Source organism: Amaranthus tricolor, chromosome 4 (assembly GCF_026212465.1).
Source record: "Amaranthus tricolor cultivar Red isolate AtriRed21 chromosome 4, ASM2621246v1, whole genome shotgun sequence".
Taxonomy (NCBI): domain Eukaryota; kingdom Viridiplantae; phylum Streptophyta; class Magnoliopsida; order Caryophyllales; family Amaranthaceae; genus Amaranthus; species Amaranthus tricolor.
In genome coordinates, this window is record NC_080050.1 from 12,739,279 (window position 1) to 12,764,428 (window position 25,150).

A 25,150-nucleotide genomic window follows, 5' to 3' on the forward strand; every position below is an offset into this window, starting at 1 on the left:
TAATGTCCTTGTCAAGCATCACAAGGTTCTTAGTTGTCGCACCTTGGAGATTTCGGTAGAACTGGGTGATCTCGTGCTGAATCTCTCCTTCAGTTTTGAGCCACTTGCCATCTCTGTCTAGAAGCTCATAGATGCTTTTAGCTGCCCGTCTTTCCTTGATGGTAGCATGGATGTACGCAATATTTTCATCCCCATTTCTCAGCTAAGAAATTCTGGATTTTTGGAGAAGGGCCATGTTTTCAATTTTCCTTCATTTCCTCACCTGTATGATTGCCTCTCTCTCTTTTTGATGCAGCTCCTCATTCATGGGGTTATTTGCAATTGAGTTTGAATGGTTGCAAGGTTTACCTTCCATTTCTCTACTTTGTCTTTAACCCCTGTGAACTCCTTCGAGTGTAACCTTTTTAGCTGTGTTTTGACATTCTTCAACTTGTACCATAGTTGTTGCAACCTTGTGCCTTTAGTTTTGAGATTCCGCGCTTTTTTAACCTTTCGCATGAAGTCCTGATGATCACATAAGTAGTCGAGGAAGCAAAATGGCTTTGCTGGTTCTAATGGATGAGGGTCAGGATTAAAGGGGTATGATCTGAAGATTGGGCATTAGCATAATGGACATGGGCTTGATTGTACTTGTCCATCAAATGCAGATTTTCAATAGCATGATCTATCTTTGTTAAAGTGCGCTTTTGCCCTTCGTCTTTGTTGGTCTAGGAGTATTTATGGCCTTGCTTATTGATGGGGTGAAGATCCAAGTCTTCCATCCACTTTTGCATATCATAGATCTCATAAGATGTCACTTGCGAACCATTCTTCCTATGATCTTCTCTGTAGATAGCATTAAAATCTTCGATGAATAGACAAGGAATGTCGTAGTCTAACCTCCGCAATCCTCGCCAAAGTTCTCTCCTGTCAATAACTCTATGAAGGCTATACACAAAGACTACATAAAAGCTTTCTTGAGTATCCATGGTTGTGATTCTGGTGGTAATGTATTGCTGATGTGTAGTGCCCGTTTTGAATTTGCACCGGTCTGATCTCCAACTCACCCACACGCTACCCTTCTCATGATGATTGTAGTTGATGCTCCAGTCCTATTTATTCCCTAGCTTTTTTTGTATTTTCCTTGCATTTTGTTCTTTAATCTTAGTTTCAAGCAAGCCTACTATGCTGATATTATTTTCCTCAAGAAAGTCTCCCACTTCCTTGATTTTGTTATGGCTATTCATACCCCGCACATTCCAGGCTGTGATAATCATTGCTCTGAGGGATTTATAAAGATTTCGTCCCTTTTCTGGGTGGTGTTTTCTATAGCTTCCTAATCCTTTATATCTTTCACAACCATGCCTACTCCTGACTGCCCCGTGTATTGAGACATACTCTTTGTCGCCTTGTTGTGGTGTCTGCGTGCCACTTTTCCCGGCGCAACCGGCGTCCACCCCTGTACTTCCGCCACCTCTGGGCTGCTCATGAGAGTAGTGACTTGGGTCTGGGGATTTCTAGGAGGCCTGGACTCAACTTCATTTTTCTCCTCTTCAAGGGGTGCAACTTCTGCCAATTTAGTACGGAGACCCTCTATATTCATGACATCTTTCATTACTTTGGCTATTGTTGACGGAACTGACATTTTGTTTCCCCTTTTGTTTTCTTCTCTTCTTTGTCGTTTGCCCCTTTATGGTGCTAAGTACTCTCCTTACATATATGCCCTACCTTGTTGCATTTATGGCAAAAGAAAGGTCGCCTCTTTGGGATGGCTCTTTGAGTGAACTCTCTTCTTGTACTATTTCGCACTTTGATGTCTTTGACAAACTCTTTTGTGATATCTACTTCTACCAGCACTCTAGCATATGACACCTTTAGTTGTTTTGCTATACAGTCATCAGCTAAATTTGGAACTCCCACTGCACTAACAATCCTACTCGGTGTTTCTTCACCCCAAAAATGAAGAGGAAGACTTGGTAACCTTATCCAGACTGGCATTACTCTTAGAATTTCTGCCTTGAAGTCAAAATTTGTGCTCCATTTTTTAACCACAATTGGGGCTCTATTTAAGAAGTAAGGACCTCCCTTTAGAATCTCAGCTCATTCACTCTCCGATTTAAGTTGTAGTATGAAGTATCCTTCTTCATGGGGATGTATAATAGGTGTTTGGACATGGGACCAGTGTTTACGGATGAATCTGCGGATAATGTCGGCTAAAGCATTTTCACTAACCACATAGAACACTATAGCTCTTTCCCACACATTAGTTAACTCTTCCAAATCATGGGTATCAATATGCACAATCTGCTTACCATTTTCTAGCAAAGGGGCAACAAATTTAAGGGGTATACCAATAGTGGGGTTCAGAGATAATACCTTGTCCCTCCAAGAGGTTAGAGGGGTTGCTTACCAATATGAATTACCTACTTTCTGATTTCCCAATGTTAGGAAATCACTCTCCAAGTCCAGCCCAGTTGCATTTGGTCCTCGATTCGGATGTGGTGAAGTTAGGGCTGTCTTCCCGTTCCCTATATGTAGAGGGCTGCCCACTGTTTCCGTTCCCGAGTCCTCCGAGGATTCACATTTCGATCTCAGTCCAGCACCCTGACCTTTCTAATCGAGACCCGATTGTGGTAAGGGATGTGTCATCGTCTCCTTCCCCATACTTTGAATAAGTTCTTGTAAGGTTTTTAATTGGGTTTTCAACTAGTCAATTTTATCTTTAATCTTCTTTCCTTCCTCTTCTTATGCTGACCCTCCCTTGTTCGCCTCATGTTGCTCCTCCTCTCGTGGCTGTTGCTGGTGGTTTCCACCGCTACCATTATTTTGATCTTACCTCTTGTCTTACTGTACTGTCCTCTGGTGAAATTTCTGTTGAGCTTCTCGCGACCATTGCTGTGGCTCTTGGCTCCTCCCCTCTCCCTCTTCCTCCTCGCCCTCTTGAACCTCTCCCACCCAGCATACCATCGGCAAAAGGGCAGATCTGGTCGGCTGCTGGTATTGAAGTAATCTTTGGTAAAGAAAATGGCTATACACCCATTTTCTCCAGCCCACAGCACACTAGAAAACTTTTTTTATATTATAGAACGTGTTCTTGGATAGATCTTGTTATCTCATCTATGATCATTGGAGACAAAAGGGCTCATACTTTAATATAGATCAATTGTTATTGCAAAATTTTGATTTCTCCTTCACATGTCCTATTATACTTTAAAAATCTATAGTATTTAAAAATCTTTGTGGCTTTTCCACTATCTAATATTGGTTTGTACTTGTTCATATCTTAGACTATATTGATATATTGAAGTGATAGTGACGTGAATCACTATTACATTTTCTTGTTTTTCCATAACCTAAAATATACTTGTTTTTTTGTCTTATTTTTTCTTCATATCAATAAAAATCATGTACAAATTCTTTTTCTCTACACTAGCTCCATTTTTTGCATACTAAATCACTATTGTCATGTATAGAACCAAATTAGTTATCCAAAATGCTTGTGTATCTTTTTAGGCGAGCTCTATTATGTTCTCCCATAACTTCATGATGTAACTCATAAGCACAATTCATTGATAATTAAGGGCTTTGTGCACCCCCATTTTTACATTGGTACCATAGTGTTTATCTTCTAGTGTTTTGGCATATTGATTTACTCTATATTAATTAAAGAAAAGTTAAGCAATTTAATCTCTTCTGTTCTACACAATTCCAAGTGTTAAACAAGAATCTTTCGGGAGTGGGGACCCATTACTTTCTTGCTTCATTTACTTTAAGCCTTTTCCACCACCAATTTGTTTCATCGTCTTATAGATTTTTTATTTTTTTGAACAATTTTATTAAAATGTCTCATGCCCCTTCTCTTGACATCTGAAATAGTCCTTCTATCCATCATTGGTTCCCTCTTTTTAATTATCTTTGACACATTACATTACATCCTACGATTCTTTTATATTGTCTCTTCACAAGTCCATCTTGTAAAGATCTTTCTCCCTTCTCTGAATTCCAAGTTAGCTTGTACACCCTTTGTATGCATTTATCATTGCTGCATGTACACCTTGTTTTAACTTAATTACGACTTCCTTGTATTTTGCAATGTTTTCACCCCAACATTATCCTAAAGCTAAATAACATTCTTCCCAATTCTTTTATCACAACCTTCATTTCCTTATTTACCGTTGTGTCTTGTTTCGGTACAATACCACCCTCAGATTCATCAACGACTTGATCTAAACATTCTCTTCTTTTGTCGCATGATCATACTTTTTTATTCTTCGTCCAAATGGAATTCACATTCGCTTTGCTTGTCTAATATGATCAACAAATTTTTAACATTTCCTTCTTTAAGGTCCTATCTTGTGATTCTTTCTTGGTTTGGATTTACTCTTACGCGAGCGTGATTGCATATCAACATTGAGTTTCGGTTGGGTGACAACATATTTATGCAGTGTGACCTTATACTTTTGGCAATCTTTCTTATCATTTCTCGTTCTCCTAGTTAACAAGTAATCGATTTGGGTTGCATACACTACACTTCCACTAGTTAACAAATGGTTTTCACGATTTCAATACCACGTGGTATATACTAACAAGTTATATATTTGTGGATTCCATAATCCAAAAGTGGCATAGTCTACTTTTGATCAATATTTATTTTTGATGATAAATGGTGTATTTGATGACCTCAAAGCTTGGGTGGTCTAATGAAAACTAGGTAATTTTTTGTTCTAGAGAGTAAGTTAGAGGTGTGTATAGTACTACTTTGTGCCAATGGATAAGCCTCATTTGGCTTGGGGATGTTTTGGAGGGGAGTATTGAGAATTGGTATTTTTTTCCCTTTTGTGTATTAAATTTGTTGTTGAAAGATACTTTGAAAATGTGGATGAGATTAAAAGAAGGTGATGGAGTCAATTTGCAAATAAAGAAATTAGACAAAATGAGGGGGACAACCCAAAGTAGAAAGTGAGGCAATTTAAAAGGATCAGAGGGAACACCTTCTTTTGGTATGCAAGTATTTTGATTAGTATATAATATCTTGTATGATAAACCTATGGCTCAAGAGACCTTTCATATTTGAAATTCAACGGTACATAAAGCATGCATATTTGTTGTCATTGTGGAGATCACGTTGCTTGTACTCGTATATTTTTGTGCTCCCTTGCAGAGAAACTAGTCTTGTTCGTCGGCCTAAAAAACAAAATAGTTGCTTGATTCTGTTTTTTGCTGTCCTTGTATGCTTTCTAATTTCTCATCATTTTATTGTCACTACCTTCGCTATCTAGTAAATCCTATAATTTCATCATTTTAATCATGGGCAACCGTTCCTCACCGCTGTTTTTTTTCTTTGTTACCTAATTTTATGCTCTTCCCTCCTTGTTGGCTGTCGTACTACCTTTGATGTCATTTTACTTGGTCTTTTGCCTACATACTTTTCAATCCATAGGACTTTCTTAGTTTCTCTCTAATGTTATTTTGGTCCAATTGGTAAATTTCGTTGAAGGCAAATGTTCTAAACCTCAATCACTCCTAATGATAACTTTTCCTTCGTTTTTGCATTCATCAAATGGTTTTAACAGCTTTGCTGCTTATGTTAAGATATTCTCTGGAAAAGACATATTTCTGATAAAGTTTGTGTATAGCTTTGGACTAATGAAAGTGTTATTCTGATTTCGGAGTCTTTAATTGTCCAAAATATGACTTGTATGACCTAGAAATTTCAAATTTGTGGATTGTGATGTTTTGAGGGTGGAATATGATGCTTCTATTGGTCTTGTATTAGTGTTGTTCTCATTCCGTCACGATCTTATTCCATGCAATTGTCTTCAAAATGCATGTATATCACTTGGGACCAAAGACATTTCAAAAGTTATGATTCGTCTTTAGAGTTTCACACTTTATATTACCTCACTTGCTCACAAGTTCTGTGCTATAGAATGCTGCGGGGAAGCAAACATCTGAGCAACGATTTGCTGATGAAGAGCTGATAAATAAGGTCAAAGACATGGTAAGTCCTTTTCCTTAATTAATTTCTAGATTGAGTTGTGCTAAACGTATGTAACATTTGTGTGACGTGCTGTTAAAATTGGTGAGGCAAAACTTGTAATAGTTATTGCCTTGTTCATCCAACTTATCCGTGTTATTTTCTGGTTTCGGTTCACCTACCGAAGTAATCTTATGTTTTAAAATGGGTTGCAGCAAGCAAAAATGAGGGACGCTATTGGTATACTTAAGCCATATTTGGCTATTAATAATGCGGATGCATTGACAGCATTGCAAGTACTGGAAGATCTGTCAACAATGAGTATAACAGTACCGTCATTTCTGCCTCCAATTGAACCACCAGAGCAAGAAATGCCTGTGAATGCAGAAATTCAGCATGGCACCGCCACATCAGAGACTATCCCAGCTCCACCGACAGTACCGGTAACTATGCTAGCACCAGCAGCACCACCACCACCGCCAGCTGTGCCGTTTAGCATAGGTGGGCCCACTATAGCTGAACCTGCACCGTATTATGTGGCCAGTTCTACCATTGATGCTCAACAGCCATTGAGTTGGATGCCACCAAGTGAGACGACACAGTTCTGAGAAATTAGTGTTTGAGTTGTTGGTTATGTTAATTAGGTGTAGCGCGCTCTTTTAGATAAGATGTAATTTGTGGAGGACACAAATATGTGCTGCTAATGTTATTTGTAATCAAGATTATAAATGTGTAATTGCATTTTTCATTTCGTATTGAATTCAGGTACATTTCTGTATTCGTTATTTAACTTGTGCTTTTTTTATGTGACGCAGATTTTTAAAAACTTGAACAATTTGTAACCTTATTTTCTTAATTTAAAGCTCATGGGTTTCTACTTGCTCGTATTCCATCTTTGGATTGCTAATATTCTTTCTGCCTCTTTGAATTTGTATTATAACTAGATAATTTCTCCTGTCAAGCACGGTTTACAAATTATTTAAATACAAAATTGCTAATTATATATATGTATTAAGTTATTATATGACTTTTTAATCGTATTGAAATCATAAATTGATTTGTTATAAAAACTGTAAAAGTATTAATAAGACTCAAATTAGTGAATTACTATTAGATTAAGATACATATTATTTACTAATATATATAAATTATAATCATAAAATCATTCACTAAGCAATAGATTATTAATAATTACATAATAATAATAGAAAATTTCAACACATAAAGCTTAATATAAAAAATAATTTAAATGTTATGTCTTTGTAAAACCTTAAAATATGTTTTCAGCTTAGAGAGCATATTTTTTCACTATATTAATTAACATATTATCATTTTAAATTTATTTCACTGATATCATAATTATTTACTTAAATAAATAATGTCTAACCTATTTAATTTATGTAGTTTTTTGCATATAACCATATAAGTAATATATAAGATTATCTATGAAAAAATATTTCAAAATTATTTTCTTTTCTTAATTTGTTACAAAAATATTTTAATTGAAAATAATATCTTTTGGATGAATAATTAATATGTTGCTCGATAATTATCAATTGTAATTAAAAGATACTACATATCGTAATTGGTTGTATATGATAAAATATTAGTAAATAAGTATTTTTTAAAATCTTTTGTAATTAATCAATTAAACAAATCTAATTAGAAAGATATTACATGATATGTTAAAAAAATATTTGCCTAATTAAAACATGAAAAGAGCGGGAAAATTTTTATGGTAAAGTCAATATGTGTTATAATTATTTGTTTATTAGTATATTGTATAGATATATATTATAACGAGTATTTCACCCATCTTTTCAAATTTGTATCATGGGATTAAAATTGAGTATTAAACAACATGATTAAATTTATCACATATTTTAAGGTTGTTAACATATTTGTGATGCAACTAACTCTATAGATGCTTAATTTTATTCTAAAATTTTTAATTTAATTTGTTTTAATTTGTACCACTTTCTCAGTTTCATTTTAAATGTTTTATTTGCTTTTTGCATGTTGTCAATGTATTAGTTTAATATTTAATAGTGATAATTATATATGATTAAAATTATAAAAACTAGATAGTAATAAACCTTATGTTAAAACGAATCAAACAATATTTCATTTGACTATATATTTTAATGCATGAATTAAGAATACAATATAATTAAGAGTGATTGCTGAATAACAACCCAAAAGCAAATGAGACATTTGAAAAAAAAAAAAATACAGGCAGTATTTTTTAATTTGTGTATTGATTTTACATCATTTTCTTTTTGAGCTACTCTTGTGAGAGACCATTTTTCGGTGAGACGACGTTAAAACAAAGAATTCAGATTCTAATAAATATATTTATTAGACTATTTAGCCCATATATAAAGAGCGTCTCTATAAAAAACCGTCTCACACAAGATTTTTCGTTTCTTGTTTTGGAAATTATCTCACTCTCCTTTACATTTCAACCATAAATTTATACTATCTCAATCTTAATAAATTATTTACATCATTTACTTTTTTTTTTTAACTGTTCAACTCAATTTCTTTTCCATTAAATTACACTCTTGGCAATTTTTGTGAAATAAAAGGGTTAAAAGAAGTGTCATTTGAATATAATAGAAGTATTATCATCCATCGGATTAATATCAACTCCCTTGGAAAAAAAGTTAGTTTTCATCCCGTTTTCATATACTTTTAGTATTTTATAAATAATTTTTTTATATAGAAGGAAAAGACTTGGCATAGTTTCCAATGTACATCGGTGGAGTTGTTACTTCTTAGTGCGTATTTAGATATGGTTTGTACATTTGGCTTCTTTCACTGAAAATGAGATTCTTGGCAAAAATATGAACACATAATACTTTTTATAATCTCTATCTGATATTCTGATTCTAGAATCATATACAAATCCAAATAATACTTTCCACTGCAGCATCCAACATACGACCATATCCAACATTGTTTTTCCAGTACTTCGGATATATTATAATTTCTTACTGATTATAACAATATTAGTCAGCCTTCTTAGAGACTGTCTATTTGAGAAACATCTCTCAGGAGCCCCACCCATTAACACTTAAATCTTTTCTGAGATTAAATGGAAGGCTTGATGCAAGAATTTGATCAATTTATATCACAAAATCAAACTGATTAGACAACATTGTTTTTCCAGTACTTCGGATATATTATAATTTCTTACTGATTATAACAATATTAGTCAGCCTTCTTAGAGACTGTCTATTTGAGAAACATCTCTCAGGAGCCCCACCCATTAACACTTAAATCTTTTCTGAGATTAAATGGAAGGCTTGATGCAAGAATTTGATCAATTTATATCACAAAATCAAACTGATTAGAATATAAATGAAATTATAAGTATACTGAATATTTTTACGAATCATAATTATTTCTTTTCCTAACATTTTAATAACAAATTCATAATAAGTTTTCCATATAGTCGTGATCATTGAAAAAGTTTTAAAACTTGATAATCTTTTAGGGGTATTTGGTATAGTTCTTTTGGGCCTAGGGTAACGGATTCATTTAATCCAATCCATTACTAATTGTTTGTTATGTGATATGGATAATCCAATCCGTTACCTAAAGGAAATGGATTACCTTACTTTATTACTGCTCATTTCATTCCTCAATCAATATCCGTTACTCTTTGTCTTCTCAAATACAGTGCACTTCTGCGTTCTTCGACATCATTCTTCCATTTATGGTAAATTTTTGGTCTTGATTTTTTCTACATTTTCATTCCTCTATCTCACTAATATTTTTAACATCCTGTCTTTTTTTGTTTGATGTTGATTTTCTCTACTTTTCATATTTCTTGCTCAATTTGTTTTGTGTAATATGAACCCTAACTATTTTTGTTGAGTTAGGGTTTCGAATTTTCTAGGCTTTCTGGTCTTTATGATTATTGATTCAGAGTCAAATCCACAATGTCTCTACTTTTCATACATGCTTTTACCATGTATCCTGGAGTCATGCGAAAACGTCTTTTATTTTTATGATTTATAGTAACTTGCATTGCTAAATTGTTCATGTTCATCATTGTAATTTGGGTGTTTTGGGTTCTTTTTATTTACCCCTCTTTATATGAATAGATTTGGAAAACAACTTAATTAGCATATTTTTCTGTTTGCTTGCTTATGAATTTTGCACAATATTAGTAGTTGTGTTTCATTTTCAAGCTTTTATAGTTAGTTACCTGCTCTTCGATTCTAGATGCTGTAAATTCAAATCTAGTTGAATTAATTATAGGATTTGCTCCATAAAGCTTGAAAATGAATGTTATCACTAGGAAATTATCTTAGGATTTTCTTCAGAAGCTAATTGAATTAATTATAGGAGTATATGACATATATACCAAAGCTACAATTATAATCTTGAGCTTTTGGCTATAACATATAAGAAGCTAACTGTCATGAAGGGCTGAGAGGGAGTATTATAGGAATTAAGTAATAAATAATACTTAGCAACTAGTTAATTTGGGAGAATAAAATGTAAAGATGATTAGTATGAATAAAGGGGAAGCGAATTAGCCATTCATTCAAGTAATAGTTTTAAGAGGAGTTTTATACACATTAAGAGATAACAAGCCTCTCGAATGCTTGTATACTATCTTTTGTAATTGTCCTCTGTTTACATTCATCTTTTGATATACATTTTCATTTTACATAATTATGTAATTGTCCTCTTATTTTAAAATTTATTGCTTATTTTTATTTTGCGTTATGATTTTTTGAAATTCAGCTTACTATTATTGTCATAAATGGATCAGTTTACACAATCACTACAAAGAAAAAGAAGCCTAAAACAACTTCAATTAGTTGTTATTAATGTCATTGTTGTTCTTATGATGTATTGGGTTTGTTATACGACAAGTTTTGCTACGGTTAAGGGTGTTCAATGATCCAAAGTAAAAAAGATAGAAAAATGTTGCGCTTAAAAGTTATGCATCTCTTAATACAAGAAAGTGATGTAAATTACAAAAGTGAACTCCGAGTTAATAAACAAACCTTTAATATCATTTGTGAGATGCTTAAGGAGATTAGAGGCCTCACTCAGACAAAAAATATGTCTCTTGAAGTGATAATTGCCATGTTTTTGTATACATTAGCTTACCATTAAAAAATAGATCAATTTCTCTCTTTTCCATAAGAAGTAGAGAAACTGTGGGTGGTCAATTCAACTTGTGTCTAAGGGCTATACTTAAATTGCATGATCATTTGCTATACAAGCCCACACCAATATTGGAAGAATGTGAAGATGAAAGGAGGAAACCCTTTAAGGTACTATCGCCTTAAAATCTAAGTTTTACCTACAATAATGTTATTTGTGTTTAAACAAGTGATTTTTTTCTGTGCTTTTATATAATTGTTTAGGAGCTTTGGATGGTACCTACATTTAATGTAAATGTGCATTCCCAAGATCGTGGAAAGTACTGGACAAGAAAAGGTACCATTGCTATGAATGTGTTGGGTGTTTGTGCACCAACATGCAATTTATCTATGTTCTTCCAGGTTGGGAAGGCTCTGCACATGATGTTCGTGTCCTTCGCAATGCTCTTTCTATGCCAAATGGCTTTAGAGTTCCCAGAGGTAATCTATATATTTAAAAGAAAAATTATATAGTTAATAAAAATCACTTTAATAATCCAATATCAACAATTTTGAAGGTTGTTATTATTTGGTTGATGGGGGGTATACAAACTGTAAGGGTTTTCTTGCTCCGTATAGAGGGCAACGGTATCACCTTAAAGAATGGATAGATAAACAACCGTAAACTGCTGAAGAGTATTACAATTTGAAACATGCTCATGTAAGAAATGTAATTGAGAGGTGTTTTGGGCTACTTAAAGTAAGATGGAGTACACTTAGAAGCCCCTCATTTTTCTCCATTCGAACTTAAGGTCACATTGTGATGGCGTGTTGTTTATTCATAATTTAATTAGGAAAGAGATGCCGACAAATGATATAGAGGAAGAGGATTTGAGTGATAATGATTCGAATGACGATTTTGATGATGAAGTTGAGTACATTACTACAATAGCTACTTTTGATGAATGGACTAATTATAGAAACACATTAGCTCAAGATTTGTTTAATTCTTGAAGGACAAGAGTTAGACAAGGTTTGTACTAAGTGATTTTTTGATTGTTTGATTGCTCACACAATTGTACCAATAGATTCTTTGAAAACAAGATTCACTGATAATTATGTGTTGAAGTTTAGTTTCCTATTACATTCTGACTATTGTGAATAGACATATATAAATGATTTTCGTTCACTTTATATGAATTTTTAGGTACTTGATATGGAGGCGAATACCATTAGTCAGAAGTAGTAGAGGGAGGGGCAAGAATAAGCGCTTTTGGACATGTTAAGAAGATTCGATGCAAATAAAATATTTACACCAATTGTCTATTGATCCTAAGTGGAAGGGTGAGGGTGGGTTTAAAAATGGTTCGATGAATAGGTTGGAAGAGTTGATTAATGGTGAACTTCCTAGTTGTGGTTTGAAGCTTTTTCCGCACATTGAATCAAGAATCAAACATTGATCAGAAAAGTACATTGCACTTGCGGAGATGTTGTCTACTTCGAGTTTTGGGTGGGATGCCGACAAGAAGATGTTGCAAGTAGAGAGAGCGGTATTTGATGAATGGGCAAAGGTAGATTTTTCTGGGATCATTATGCATTAATTTTTGTATATTGTGCAAAAGGTCTGTTGGTCTGTTTATGCATGTATTATGCTAATAAAAATATTTTATCTAGTATGCATATAAATATAGTGCTCCTACTGTTTCTGTTTTTGTATTCTTTGATTATTGGATTTGAGTAGTACTGTTAGGTTTAGGATGAACTATGAAGTAAGAAGTAAGAAGAGCTTGTTTTGGGATAGTTGGTTATGGAATTGGAATTTATAGGAAGAATTTGTTGTGATGTAGTTGGCCAAAATGTGGACAAGTTTATTTGTCAAACTTTTTACTTAATAATTCTTGTTTTAAAATAGGTTCATAAGAAGGCTAAAGGATTGTATTGGGTACCTTTTCCTCACTATGACATCCTTGAGGAGATTTATGCTAAAGATAAGGCTACGGGTGATCAGAGTGAGTCTTTTGTGGGAGAAATTAATTACATAGATGTTGAAGTTGCAAAGAAGCAGTTTTTCATAGATAGTGATGAAGATGATGCAGAGTCAAGAAATCTGTCGACTACTCACTCCGTACAATCCAAGAAGCGCTCGATTAAACAAGAGAATGATGATTCAACATCTTCAAAACAACCCAAGGTCAAGGAATTTAAGGGAAAGAAAACTCTTTAAGGTGATGTTGATAAATTGGTTTCTTCCCTCCACGATGGTACGAGTAATTTCAGGAAAATTTTGATAACATTAATGCCAATCTTAGTACGATGGTTAGTGCGTGGGCTAAAGCTGAGAGGAGAGAGAGCAGAAGATGGATGAGAAGGTGAACAAAGTTTTAGAAGAAGTTATGAAATTAGATGGCGTCTCATCCTCTGAAAGTTTAGAGGTAGCTACAATTCTCATTGCTGAAGAACACAAGCTCCGTATTTTTTATCAAGCTCATTCAAACCTCAAGAAACAATATGTGCTCGATCTTCTCAAGAAAAGGTGAAATGGTCTTCTAAAAAGGAATAGTCAGGTGCTTATTTCCTAGTTTATACACTTCTGCATTTTGGGAATTGAAAAGTAATTGTTATAGCATATTGCAGATTACTAGTTGAAGTGTTGTAGTTATGTTTAGTTTTGTTTAGACTTGAATTATGTTGAGTTTTATCAAGGAAATGATGGTTAATGCATGGAGAAAATTGGAAAATGTGGGGCTATAGTTTATTTTTGATGTAAGGTTGTTCATTTATTATCTTAATTACAGTGTCACTATAAGAATTTAAGCAAGTATCCAACATAAAAAGCAAATCAAAACCAAACAAAAAGTAAGGGAAATGTAAACAAGTGTTTCCCTTACATAGTTATATCAAAAAACAAATAACCATATCACTTACCCTTACCCTTACCCCTCTTTATCAAATTCCTTTTCCATTACATTTTCTATAACCATACCAAACACCCCCCTTAATCTAATTTGATGATCAAAATAAGGTTGAAGATGAGCATAAAAATGTAGCCAGAATATATGAAGGTATATAAACTGTGTTTTTATCGATTTTCATAAGTCAAGTAGGCATTAAGGATACCTTAAGTAGGGGTTTCAGATACCTCAAGTAGATGTTTAAGATATATCAAGTAGACATTTAGGATACCTTAAGGATTTAGTGCATGACAAGTAAGCATTTAGGATATATCAAGTAGGGGTTTACTATTTTTTTTTTCAAGAGATGATGAAAATATCCAGAACATTGTTGATGATAATACATTAAGTAACTCTAAAATGAAAGTGACATAAAAACTATTGATATTTGAGGTCACTTTAAGGAGTTACTTCTCAAAATTAGAAGATCTTTAGCAATTATACTTATTGCTTTTGAAGGTAAAATAATTTAGTACTAAAAATGGACACAAAGATCAAGTAAGAATAAAGTTACTAGAAAGTACCTAGTTTGTTGTTGTTAAGGAAAACTCATCATCCAGCTTGTAGAAAGGAAATACAAGAAAATAGATACCCTAAAATCTTTTGAAGATGCAAATATTAGACCTGCTATTGCTTATAATATTCTTCACAAGATGATAAAGAGATGAATTTGTTGAACATACTCTAAATGATCACATAAACTTTGTTAACATGTATATGCACTATTATTTGTTTATTATATCAAAGAAAATTATTTGTTTATTATATCATATGAAACGATTACAAAAACCCCAACTTAATATATTCTAAACCCCTGCTTAACATACTATAAACCCCTACTTGAGGTACCCTAAACTCCTACTTGAGGTACCGCTAATTTCTACTTGAGGTACTCTAAAACCCTACTTAATATACCCTAAAATCCTACTTGGCATACCCTAAACCCTACTTGAGGTGCCCTAAATTCCTACTTGAGAAACCCTAAACTCCTACTTGATATACCTTAAAACTATGTATGATCATATGTCTAAGACCCTATTAGACTCGCTCTAGATCTGCCTCTAATTTTAAGGTCTAAGTCTACTTTTTTGAGACCCTACGGAATCTAGATCTAAGTCCGTGTCCAAAAAAATAGATGGGGGTTTGGGTCTAGGGTCTTCAGATTCAACCCAACGTACACTCTCTCTGGCCCCTTTTAAGATCCAGACCCGCTAAGCCCGCTCTAGACCCTATTTATTATACAATTCAAAATTAATTATAATTTTGTTCTAAATCTATTTTTATATTTAACTAGACTCATTTTAGACTTATATACAACCCATAAACCCATTTTAGTATTAATGAAACCTTTAAAATGTAAAAAGTTTAAGTATGAATAATTAAACTAAGACCTTTTTAGAACCCATTTAGGACCCTAGACCTATTAGACCCGACGGATTTGGGTTCAAGTCCAAAATTTTTATACCCTAAGGGTCTAAATCCAGGTATAGGTCCACAAAAAATAAATAGGTGTGGGTCCGAGTCCGGTTGTACACGACCTAGACCTGACCCATGACCAACCCTACCTAAACTCTAAACCCCTATTTGGCATACTCTAGACCCCTACTTGATATTCTTTAAACCCTTTCTTAACGTACTCTAAACCCCTACTTAACATACTCTAAAATTTAAACCCTTACTTAACATATCTTAAACCTCTACTTGAGATTAGGGATGGTCATGGGGCGGGTCTGGCCAGACCCGGACCTGAATGCTATTATTTTTTTTGGATCCAGACCCGGATCCGGACCCTAAGGGTCCAAAATTTTCAAACTCAGAACCGGACCCTACGGATCTGACAGGGTCTAGGGTCCTTAATAGGTCCTTAATGGGTCTTATACAAAGCCTCTTTGATTTGTTAAAATTGAACCTTTTGCGCGTTTTTTTGTATTTTTGTAAGCAACTTATTATCGTATTACAAACACTTGTTTGAGTCCATGAAATTCAAATATTCTAGTAAGGAAAATGAGAGGAAGGTACTCAGGTAGTAAATTTATAACCCTCCAAATTATTTTGTGTATCTTTGCATGAGGGAAAGGACTTCAAAAACCTCAACTTTTTTGTTTGGGATTTGTTTCTTGATAAGTCTACAATCTTGCATCCACCTTACTTAGTTTTGTTGTCTTATTGTAATTGCCTCTCTGCTCCATTGCTGCCAACCTTGACACTTACGTCTATAGCTTATGTACATAATGAAACATTCCACCAGTACCTTCCTAAGTCACTGATAGTCCACTACCATCCCTATAAACCTACCAACCAACTCAATTTTAACTCTCAATTTTAAAAGTTTAGGGTCCAGGTATTCACCTTAGGACCCGGACCCGTCAAAATTTTTTTGGATCCAGACCCAGACCCAGACCCGGATTCGGATCCGACGGGTCTCAAAAATTAAGACCCAGACCCTTATAAAAGGGGCGGGTCTGGGGCGGGTCCAACAGGGTCCTGGACCCATGACCATCCCTACTTGAGATACCTTAAACTCGTACTTGACTTACTGCAAACCTCTATTTAACAAACCCTAAACCCTTACTTAACATAACCTAAAACCCAAAATTGCATACCTTAAATCATACTTAATATACTTTAAACACATACTTTGAAAAATAGGTGTTTGTAATATGTAAATTGGTTTCAATTTGACACAAAGATAGGTAAAGGATGAAAGCTATAGAGGGTGGAGATACACAAACAATAATTGATCAACTAATATACAAGGCAGAGAAAGATACTTAGTTTTTCTACCGTGTAAAGCTAAATGAACAAAGACAACATTAAGCCTTATTTTGGCGTGATGGATGAGAGAAAATTACAAAATTTATGGAGATGTCGTTACATTTGATACAACGTATCATACAAATTGATACAATGTCTTATGTGGACCAATTGTAGGCATCAATAATCAGCTGAGTACTATTATGTTCGCTTGTGCCTTTATAGTTGTTGAGAATGTATAATCATTTGAATGGATATTATAAAATTTCAAGAAAGTAATGAATTTTAAGTCACCAATGTCGATCTTTATCCATCAAGATCTTGCAATAGCAAAAGCGATATAGGATGTATGATTGAATATCTTTGTTGAGTATTTCTTTAAAAATTCCTACTTTGTATAGTTTGAAAAGCAAATTTACTAATATATAAATTTCTACTATAATAGGTCTTTCTAGATGCTAAGCATAGATTATTCTTGTGGTACTTGTTAAAAAATACGATTGTTTGGATCGTTAAAGTCAAATGCGGACTTCGAAAATGCTTTCCACAAGTGTTTAATGAGTTGCAACAGTGAGCATGAATTTGAATGGTATTGCAATAACATGGTCACAACTTATAAAATGAAAGAGAACAAAAAATTTTACACAAGGTTTGATTGTTTGTGTAATACGACATAATGGTGTACCGGATTAAGCAAAGACTTCTTCATAGTTCATATATTAACTTCACAATAAAGTCAATCGACAAATGGTGCATTGGGATTCAAGGCCAAAAAAACAAGAAGCTTAAGTAAATTTTACAAGATGCTCCCTCCGTTTCTTAAAGAAGTTACTATAAGAAATATTCACAAAATTTTTTTAAAAAATAGAATCTCTTAGATTATTTCAAAACACAGTGGAGATATGGAAGAAAATAGACATTGGCTTAGAGTTTTATTGTTCACGGACAAAACCAACTTTTAATCTTCGAATAGTTAGTTTGTTTAAGCAAACATCTGAGGTACCCTTAAAACAACTATAGGTACAATCATATCATGTTTGATATCTGAGGGAAATTTAGTGAATGTGAAGAGGAGCATTTAGTGACTGTGAAAAGAGTTCGAGAAAACCATATCATGTTTAATATCTTAAGTGAATCAAGTGAAAGGATTATGTAACTATAGGTACACTCATAAATTTTAAACTATAAAACACCTACTTAGAATACCTTTATTTCCTACTTAATACAACCTAAATCTCTATTAAAGGTACCCTCAAACCCTACTTAAGGTACCCTAAATCCCTACTTGACATACGCATACATTACATACTAAGCCCTATTTGATTCACAATAAATCGCTACTTAATATAACCTAAACCCCTACTTGATATACCCTAAATTCCTACTTAACCTATCCTAAAACCCTATTAGAGGTTCCCTAAACCCTAATTGAGGTTCCCTCAATTTCTACTTGACAAATCGTAAATCCATACTTAATATACCTTAAACCGAAACTTAGAACTCTATAAACAACTACTTTAATTTGTATAGTTTGACGTCGATTGATAAAACTTTTAATACCTACTATAAACAATTATAGTGCAATTTAAATTCATTGTTATTTTTGACACAGGGTTTGGTTAGATAAACATCCTAATTGTATAGAATTGGTGACTTAGCTTGCGGTCGATCTTGCTGTCTATCTTGAGCCACACTAGCTTGACTGCCGATCGGTTTCTGCGCTGAAACCTTGCGGTGTACCCCTCAAACCTTGCTCATGTAAGTACTTGTAGCAATCGACCCTCTTGTGACCCTTCTTCCCGCAATGGTAACACTCGATGTTCTATTACTCTGAGGAGTGCTCAATGTTGGTCTCCTAAAACTAGATCTTGGCTTTCGATGTGATTGTGTAGGTGCTGAATATCGTCGACCCCCAACACTTTGTGATATCTCGTGGGTGTCCTCTCTACGTCGCTTCAGCCCTTGAGTGGCCCTTCGTTCATCTCATAGGTGTTCAGCCTCACAAGCATCGTGATATACGTCCCTAACATGTTCGTGCCCCAAGCTCCTCATACGTTCCCGGATATCCAGACTCAACGCAGATAGGAACCTCTGAGCCCTGAATCTCTCCCCAATCTTCATGTCATCCACGTACTTAGGTAACTGCATAAATCGAACGTAGTACTGGTGAACGGTCTGGGTCCCTTGCGTAAGGCGAGAATACTCATCGAACATCTTCCGCTGAAGATGTAGAAGAAAGAACTCGTCGCGAAGCGCTGACACAAACAAGCTCCAAGGAAAAGGAGGTAAGGTAGAAGGATGCTCCGATGTAACCGTGGAAGAAGCTAGTAGAAGAGCATCTCTATTGGTGACCCACCAAGTATCGGCGTCACCGGTCAAGTAATGGACCGCTTGATCTACCCTCATATCCTCGGGTGCCTTCAGTATTGCGAATATCTTCTCCATCTCACGAATCCAATCATCTAGCCTAGTAGTAGGACCCTTACCATCATACGTCCTAGGGGCTAACCTTTGAATACCCTCTACTTGTGACGCCCCTAAATCGTGCCCAGAACTACCTTTTGAAGAACCGGCGTTAAATGACTGAAGCAACTGCTGTTGCACAAGCAGGTTTTGTTGCTACTGCGTGTAGAACATCTTCAGCATAGTCTCAAACTGTTTGACTGTGATAGCAGCCAGAACGACATGTGAAGAGGTCTCGGTAGAATTAGATCGCGCATGAGATGCCTCATGTGACGTGACCGTACGCTCAGAGTCATGGGAGTTCTCAGACTCTTCCCTAGCCTCATGACTCTCGTGACGAGGCGCACAATTTTCAGCCATCGCTATACGTGCACAAACAAACAAAGAACATACGTTTTAACAGCAATAAATAACTCGATAAAGATACATGCAAACATAAGCATATGAAACACTGTAAAACGATGATTGAAATAAACGTCCGCTTCATGATACTCCACTAACTAACGTCTATCCAATCTCTAACTTGACATCTGGTGTCTTTTCTCTAACTCACACTTGTCCAATATCCTTATTACCCATCCAAAGGTCCTCAATTCACGTTTTTGGCTCTGATACCAATTGTAGCAACTTGACTTACCGTTGACTAAGTAAACAGGGTCATCACGGGGCTAATTTCCCCAAGAAATTTAAATCACACTTCCAAAACTTGCGCAAAGGGGGTTACTAGCTCTTTAACGTAACTAACTCAGCTAATTCTCAAACCGAACGTTTAATCAAAACACAAGGTAAACATACAGATCACTTTAAGTTCAATATAACCAACACAACCAAGTCTAATATACATTTATCCAAAAACCTAATACAAAACAAAAAAATTCCCCCATGCTCAGCTCCATATGACATCCTTGGCACTCTAATCAACACCGCAAATCTATTATTCTCGGTCGGTTCCGATCTGTAATTAAAATAAAATTTGGAAACAATAGAGGGTAAGATTAAACTGAATGAGAAGTAACAATCCAAAACAACAAAACGCAGTCTAAACAAAGATTTAAAAACATCATTTTCCTAAACCCATGTGCGCACAGCGAGTTTAGTTGAGAGGAACATCCATAGCTCTACGGCTATGTCACTCTCGGGTGAGGCTAGTCAATATTTGAATGATAATTCACCTCAAAACAGGGGAATAGGAGACAATGTCCTACCACTCCGTCAATGACCAGCTCGTAAGCCCGATCCATTGACCATATCAATATCGACATAATCATTCATAACAAATTCATCTCAACAAATTTCAAAAATTTTAATAGAACACTTTGCAAAAACAAAACTGTAGTCTGGCTAGACCCTTTTTAAGGGACTGCTACTACTCACCAAAGATGCTTCAAGGAGCTAAGTCCGTTTCTCCGCGATCACTAGAAAGGTTCCTCGATGACGTCATCTCCTTAAGCATAACAAACATAACATCACAATAAAGCGTTCGATACTACAATCTAGGTTTATTTAACTCATTGCATCTCCTCCTAGCCACTGCACCTTAACTAAGACTTTATTCTTAATACTCCAACAACTCATGTCATGAGGTTATTTCTAAGCAATTAAAAGAATATAAGGTTGTTTATATTCTCCAAGAGGATTCTCAATACTCATTATCTTCTTTATACATCTAATTAACAAATATAACCATTTTAGTCCATCAAAATATTCAAAAGACTACTACACATCCAAGATCACTAAGCTACTCAAATTTTCACCACTACGTATAAACCATCAAGATTCTACGAATTCATTCCAACAATCGTCATCTTTCCATTATATCCCAAGTTGTCCAATTTTACATACTATAGACACAGGAATAAGTATTCTGTCTACAATCCTCAATTTCACAAGTATCTAGTATTTCATCTAAGAGCATCAATTTATTCCATTATTTTCCACTATCATTACTTGCCACAAACTCCTAATTTCTAATAATAATTCAACAACTCAATATCACATATCCAGCTAATAATCTCAATCAACAAGACTAATCTAATTAATTTAAATAAATTTCAAGATTCATTAAAATTTAGGGTTTAACACATGATATTAAGAATATGCTAATAGAGAATCATACCAAGCAAATAACCTTATATGAATGAGCAAATAACCTTATATGAATGAGAATGACATAATAAAGATTAATAATCGAAAATCAGACAGGATATAAATCTGTGAACAGCAGTAAGTAAATGGAAAAGAACAGATTTCGAAATTTGTTTTTTTTTTTTTCAACTTGAATCTTGATGCTTAAACAACAGGACCAAACCTCACTCATTTCCTCCCCATTTCGGCAGAATTCAGAGGCAAAGGGAGGAAGATTTTCGGCTGCTACAACACTCCTAGTGGTTTGAATTCAGAGGTGAGTGAGAAAGAAAGATCAATCAGCCATAATTTATACAAACAACCAAGAATGTAGAAGAATTGATCATTTACCTTGAAAAATGACGAAAGAGAGGAAAATCAACAGATTTTTCGCAGCCCAAATCCTTCGAAGATCAGAGGAAGAAGAGGATCGAGGAGTAACGAGCGTTGTCTTTGATTATGCCGGTGAGAATGAGGAAGAAGGGAATGTCGGTTTGGAGCATTAAAGCAAGGGAGAAGGAAATGGGGTTTAGTGGGTAATTAAAATGAGTGAGAGGAGGGAGAAGAAATATTGGGTATTTGGGTTATTCGGTTCGAAGGGGTTTGGGTATTAATTTTTTAAAATTTTTTTTTTTATATATAATAATAATAATAATAATAATAATAATAATTATTATTATAAAACTTACTTAACTCAATTAATTCATGGTAGGTTACCTAATTGGTTTTAAGCCCAATATGATTTTATTTATTTTAAATTTTCAAATGTTATAGATTGTGGTTCTTTTTTCTCCATTGTAGGTAAGAACAACGGTAAATAATGAAATTGTATGAACAATAGCATAAAGAAATTATGAGACTTAAACCTTTAAATAAAATTTGGGTTTTTTATCTCTTATTTTGAATGAATTATTAGGGTTCCATGTACTTTGATTATGTATAGTAACAAAGCTACTATATTTAAAAGGTGTGTTAAAGCCTAAACTTCTTCTAATATAATTTTGTTTTTATATTTACAATATTTACATTCCTTATTATTTCCTATACCTACATTTTTCTTTTATACTCCCTCCTATGCACTTAGGAGACCCATTTGACTTTTTACGGATTTTAAGTAGAGTCAAAATAGTATTATGGGTTTTAATGTAAGGATTAAGGAATTAATGATTTTCACCAATTTCAACCATTTTTCTAGCCCAATTTAAAAGTTGATATTTTGGCACCAAAAGTCTGAGCTTTTTTTTCAGTACAAGGCCAAAATTACATCCATCGTCTAATTAAGTCCGGAATTAAATAATTAAGTCCTACATTTACAATAATTTTTGGAAATTACCTAAATTTCTCAAAAGTACTAAAGAAAATTAAATACATCAGTTACGGTATCTCAGATTGCCTTCTCAATTCTTCAACAGCTTCGATGTAGTTGCAGTCGTTACTGATCATGTGAGTACGGATTTTTTCGCGATCATTGACTTCAGATTTTCCGAATTACCAAAAATGAGGCAAACTAGCCACCAAATTGTAAACAACCAAATTTTCAAATTGAAAAAATTTATCACATTACCCAAATTTATTTCAAACCCCAAATTAAAATGTCCAAAAGTAAGGAAATCAGAAACTGCCGCCAATGCAAGAAAACCAAATTGATGTCTGGGACCATTTATTCAACAAAAATATCAAAGCACATAGCAAAATGAAAATGGGAGTGACATAAATTTCCATAAATGGGTATTAGGCGTCAAAAATGAAATGTAAAACAACAAAAATAATCAATCATTACATGAAAAAACAGAAACAATAAATAGAGCAAACAAAAGTCATTTATTACACATCCATCTAAAAAAATGGCTCTTTCAAAAAACTTAAGTACTCAATAAAGAACACAAATAATGCAGAAGCTGCTGTCTGCTTTAAATAAGAAGGGCACACCAATGTTAGGCACAATCAATGCACTTGCGACTGAGTTTCAAGTGTGTAGGAAAACAATCACACGTTTGTGGAATGAAGTGAAAAAGCAGATCACGAATAACAACACAGTGTTTAACCTCAACAGCAAGAGAGTGGGCAGAGAAGCAGCAAACAAAATCAAATTTGATAAAGAAAAGTTTAAGGCCATTAAATATGAACACAAGTGTACTCAGCATTCAGTGGCAAAGCAGATGGAGGTGTCACAAACAACGGTGTGTAGGTGGAAGAAGAACAAAGTCATAAGAAAGCACACAAACGCAATCAAACCGACTTTGAGTGAAAACAACAAGCTACACAGGTTAAGCTTTGCATTATCTAAATGTGAATATGATGAACAAAATGATGCATTCAAGTTTAAGCCTTATACTGACGTTGTTCACATAGATGAAAAACATTTCTATCTAACCCGAGAGACACAAACTTATTACCTAGCTACGGTTGAAGTAGAACCACATAGAGAGTGTCAATCTAAGAGGTTTATTCCCAAAATCATGTTCATGTGTGCTGTCGCAAAGCCAATATTTACAACTAATGGTGATGTCTTTTTTGATGGTAAGATAGGAATATGGCTATTTATTACACAGGAACCAGGAAAAAGAACCTCGAAGAACAGGAAGAGTGGAGAGTTGGAAACAAAGCCAATACAGTCAATAACGAAAGAGCACATTAGAGCAATGCTTATAACTAATGTGTTACCAACCATAAGAGCAAAATGGCCTCAAGGTTTGTCAAGACACATTTATATTCAACAAGATAATGCGAAGCCACATATAGCACATAATGACAGAGAAATTTTGGAGGAGGCTATGAAAGATGGATTTTATATACAATTAGTGCAACAACCTCCAAATTCCCCTGACATTAATGTACTAGATCTAGGTTTTTTTAGATCAATCAAGCATTGCAATATCAAAAAGCTGCTCACAATGTAACACAATTAGTTAGGGCTGTGAATAATGCGTTTCAGAATCTAAGTCCACAATGTTTAAGGTTTGTATTCATCACTTTACAAGCTTGTATGATAGAGGTCATGAAAAGACAAGGGGGATTTGACTATCACATTCCTCACATGAACAAAACAAAGGAAGCAAGGGAAGAGACTTTACCAGATTACCTATGTATTGAAAAACAATTGGTTGTTGATTCACTTCAACATTTATTCACAAAGCTAAGTACAGATTAAATGAATCAGCTTGTAGAACTGATTGGCTATGTAGGGGGGATTGATCAAGGGACTATGCAAGTCAATGGCAATGTTGACATTGGAATGTAGAATTATTAGAAAACAACAACAACCAATTTCAACCACAACTTCATTATTTTTGGGAGCAACAAAGCAAATGAACAACAACACAGCTTCATTATTTCAACAGGAGAAACAGAAACCAGCATATGAACAACAAAACAGCAACCAACACATATTTTTGGGATACACAGTAAAGCAACAACAGCACAGAACAACAACTAACACAACGTTAACCAACACAACATGTTTCAAATGTAAATTCCTTTTGACTTTGGACATATTTTTGGGATCTTTAACATGGGATGTTTCAGATGCAAACAACAAAAATTTTATGTTGTTTTCAATGAAACATTTGTATTCAAATATTCATTAATGAAAAAATTGGTTGTTTTAGTACTCTCAGGTAAACTTATTTATTTTTTTGAAATCATTGAGTGGAAAATCGAACATCTTTGTGCTTAAAACGTTGGAAAACAATCCAAACCCCATTTCTTAGATTTATGGTGGCTAAAAATTGCTCTCACTTACAGATCACAGAGCAATGAAATAAAATGCATACAAAAACGTTTAAATTAAAAAT

General features: G+C 34.3%; 3 protein-coding genes across 4 annotated transcripts; 2 read left to right on the forward strand and 1 right to left on the reverse strand.

The window, feature by feature from the left end:
• The first annotated feature begins 9,586 nt into the window (after positions 1-9,586).
• LOC130811006 (uncharacterized) lies at positions 9,587-13,802 on the forward strand. The gene is made up of 5 exons (XM_057677132.1): positions 9,587-9,680; positions 11,206-11,256; positions 11,350-11,565; positions 12,272-12,635; positions 12,977-13,802. Exons 1-4 carry the CDS (start codon positions 9,678-9,680, stop codon positions 12,308-12,310), a joined length of 309 nt encoding a protein of 102 aa, XP_057533115.1. The 5' UTR covers positions 9,587-9,677; the 3' UTR covers positions 12,311-12,635; positions 12,977-13,802.
• A 3,099-nt stretch (positions 13,803-16,901) lies between these two features.
• Positions 16,902-21,944, reverse strand: LOC130811128 (uncharacterized). 2 transcript variants are annotated; one of them, XM_057677308.1, is made up of 2 exons: positions 21,708-21,944; positions 16,902-20,187 (listed from the first exon to the last, which is right to left on the reverse strand). In XM_057677308.1, exon 2 carries the CDS (start codon positions 19,212-19,214, stop codon positions 18,753-18,755), a length of 462 nt encoding a protein of 153 aa, XP_057533291.1. In that variant the 5' UTR covers positions 19,215-20,187; positions 21,708-21,944; the 3' UTR covers positions 16,902-18,752. The 2 variants fall into 2 exon arrangements, with proteins under 2 accessions (XP_057533291.1, XP_057533292.1); XM_057677309.1 differs by lacking the exon at positions 21,708-21,944 and adding an exon at positions 20,607-21,534.
• Positions 21,945-23,245: 1,301 nt separating this feature from the next.
• LOC130810746 (uncharacterized) lies at positions 23,246-24,597 on the forward strand. The gene is made up of 3 exons (XM_057676879.1): positions 23,246-24,190; positions 24,292-24,442; positions 24,542-24,597. The coding sequence occupies exons 1-3, from the start codon at positions 23,246-23,248 to the stop codon at positions 24,595-24,597; spliced, it is 1,152 nt and encodes a 383-aa protein (XP_057532862.1).
• The last annotated feature ends 553 nt before the right edge of the window (positions 24,598-25,150 follow it).

What these genes read in the sequence shown, in the direction of transcription:
- LOC130811006 (XM_057677132.1), top strand. An exon ending in AAAGGAGGAAACCCTTTAAG is followed by an intron (nt 11,257 to 11,349) that starts GTACTATCGCCT and finishes ATAATTGTTTAG; the next exon opens with GAGCTTTGGATGGTACCTAC. An exon ending in TGGCTTTAGAGTTCCCAGAG is followed by an intron (nt 11,566 to 12,271) that starts GTAATCTATATA and finishes ATGAATTTTTAG; the next exon opens with GTACTTGATATGGAGGCGAA.
- LOC130811128 (XM_057677308.1), bottom strand. Translation starts at nt 19,214, where the DNA reads ATGGAGAAGATATTCGCAATACTGAAGGCACCCGAGGATATGAGGGTA.
- LOC130810746 (XM_057676879.1), top strand. Translation starts at nt 23,246, where the DNA reads ATGCAGAAGCTGCTGTCTGCTTTAAATAAGAAGGGCACACCAATGTTA. An exon ending in CAAATTCCCCTGACATTAAT is followed by an intron (nt 24,191 to 24,291) that starts GTACTAGATCTA and finishes AATGCGTTTCAG; the next exon opens with AATCTAAGTCCACAATGTTT. An exon ending in GACTTTACCAGATTACCTAT is followed by an intron (nt 24,443 to 24,541) that starts GTATTGAAAAAC and finishes TTGGCTATGTAG; the next exon opens with GGGGGATTGATCAAGGGACT.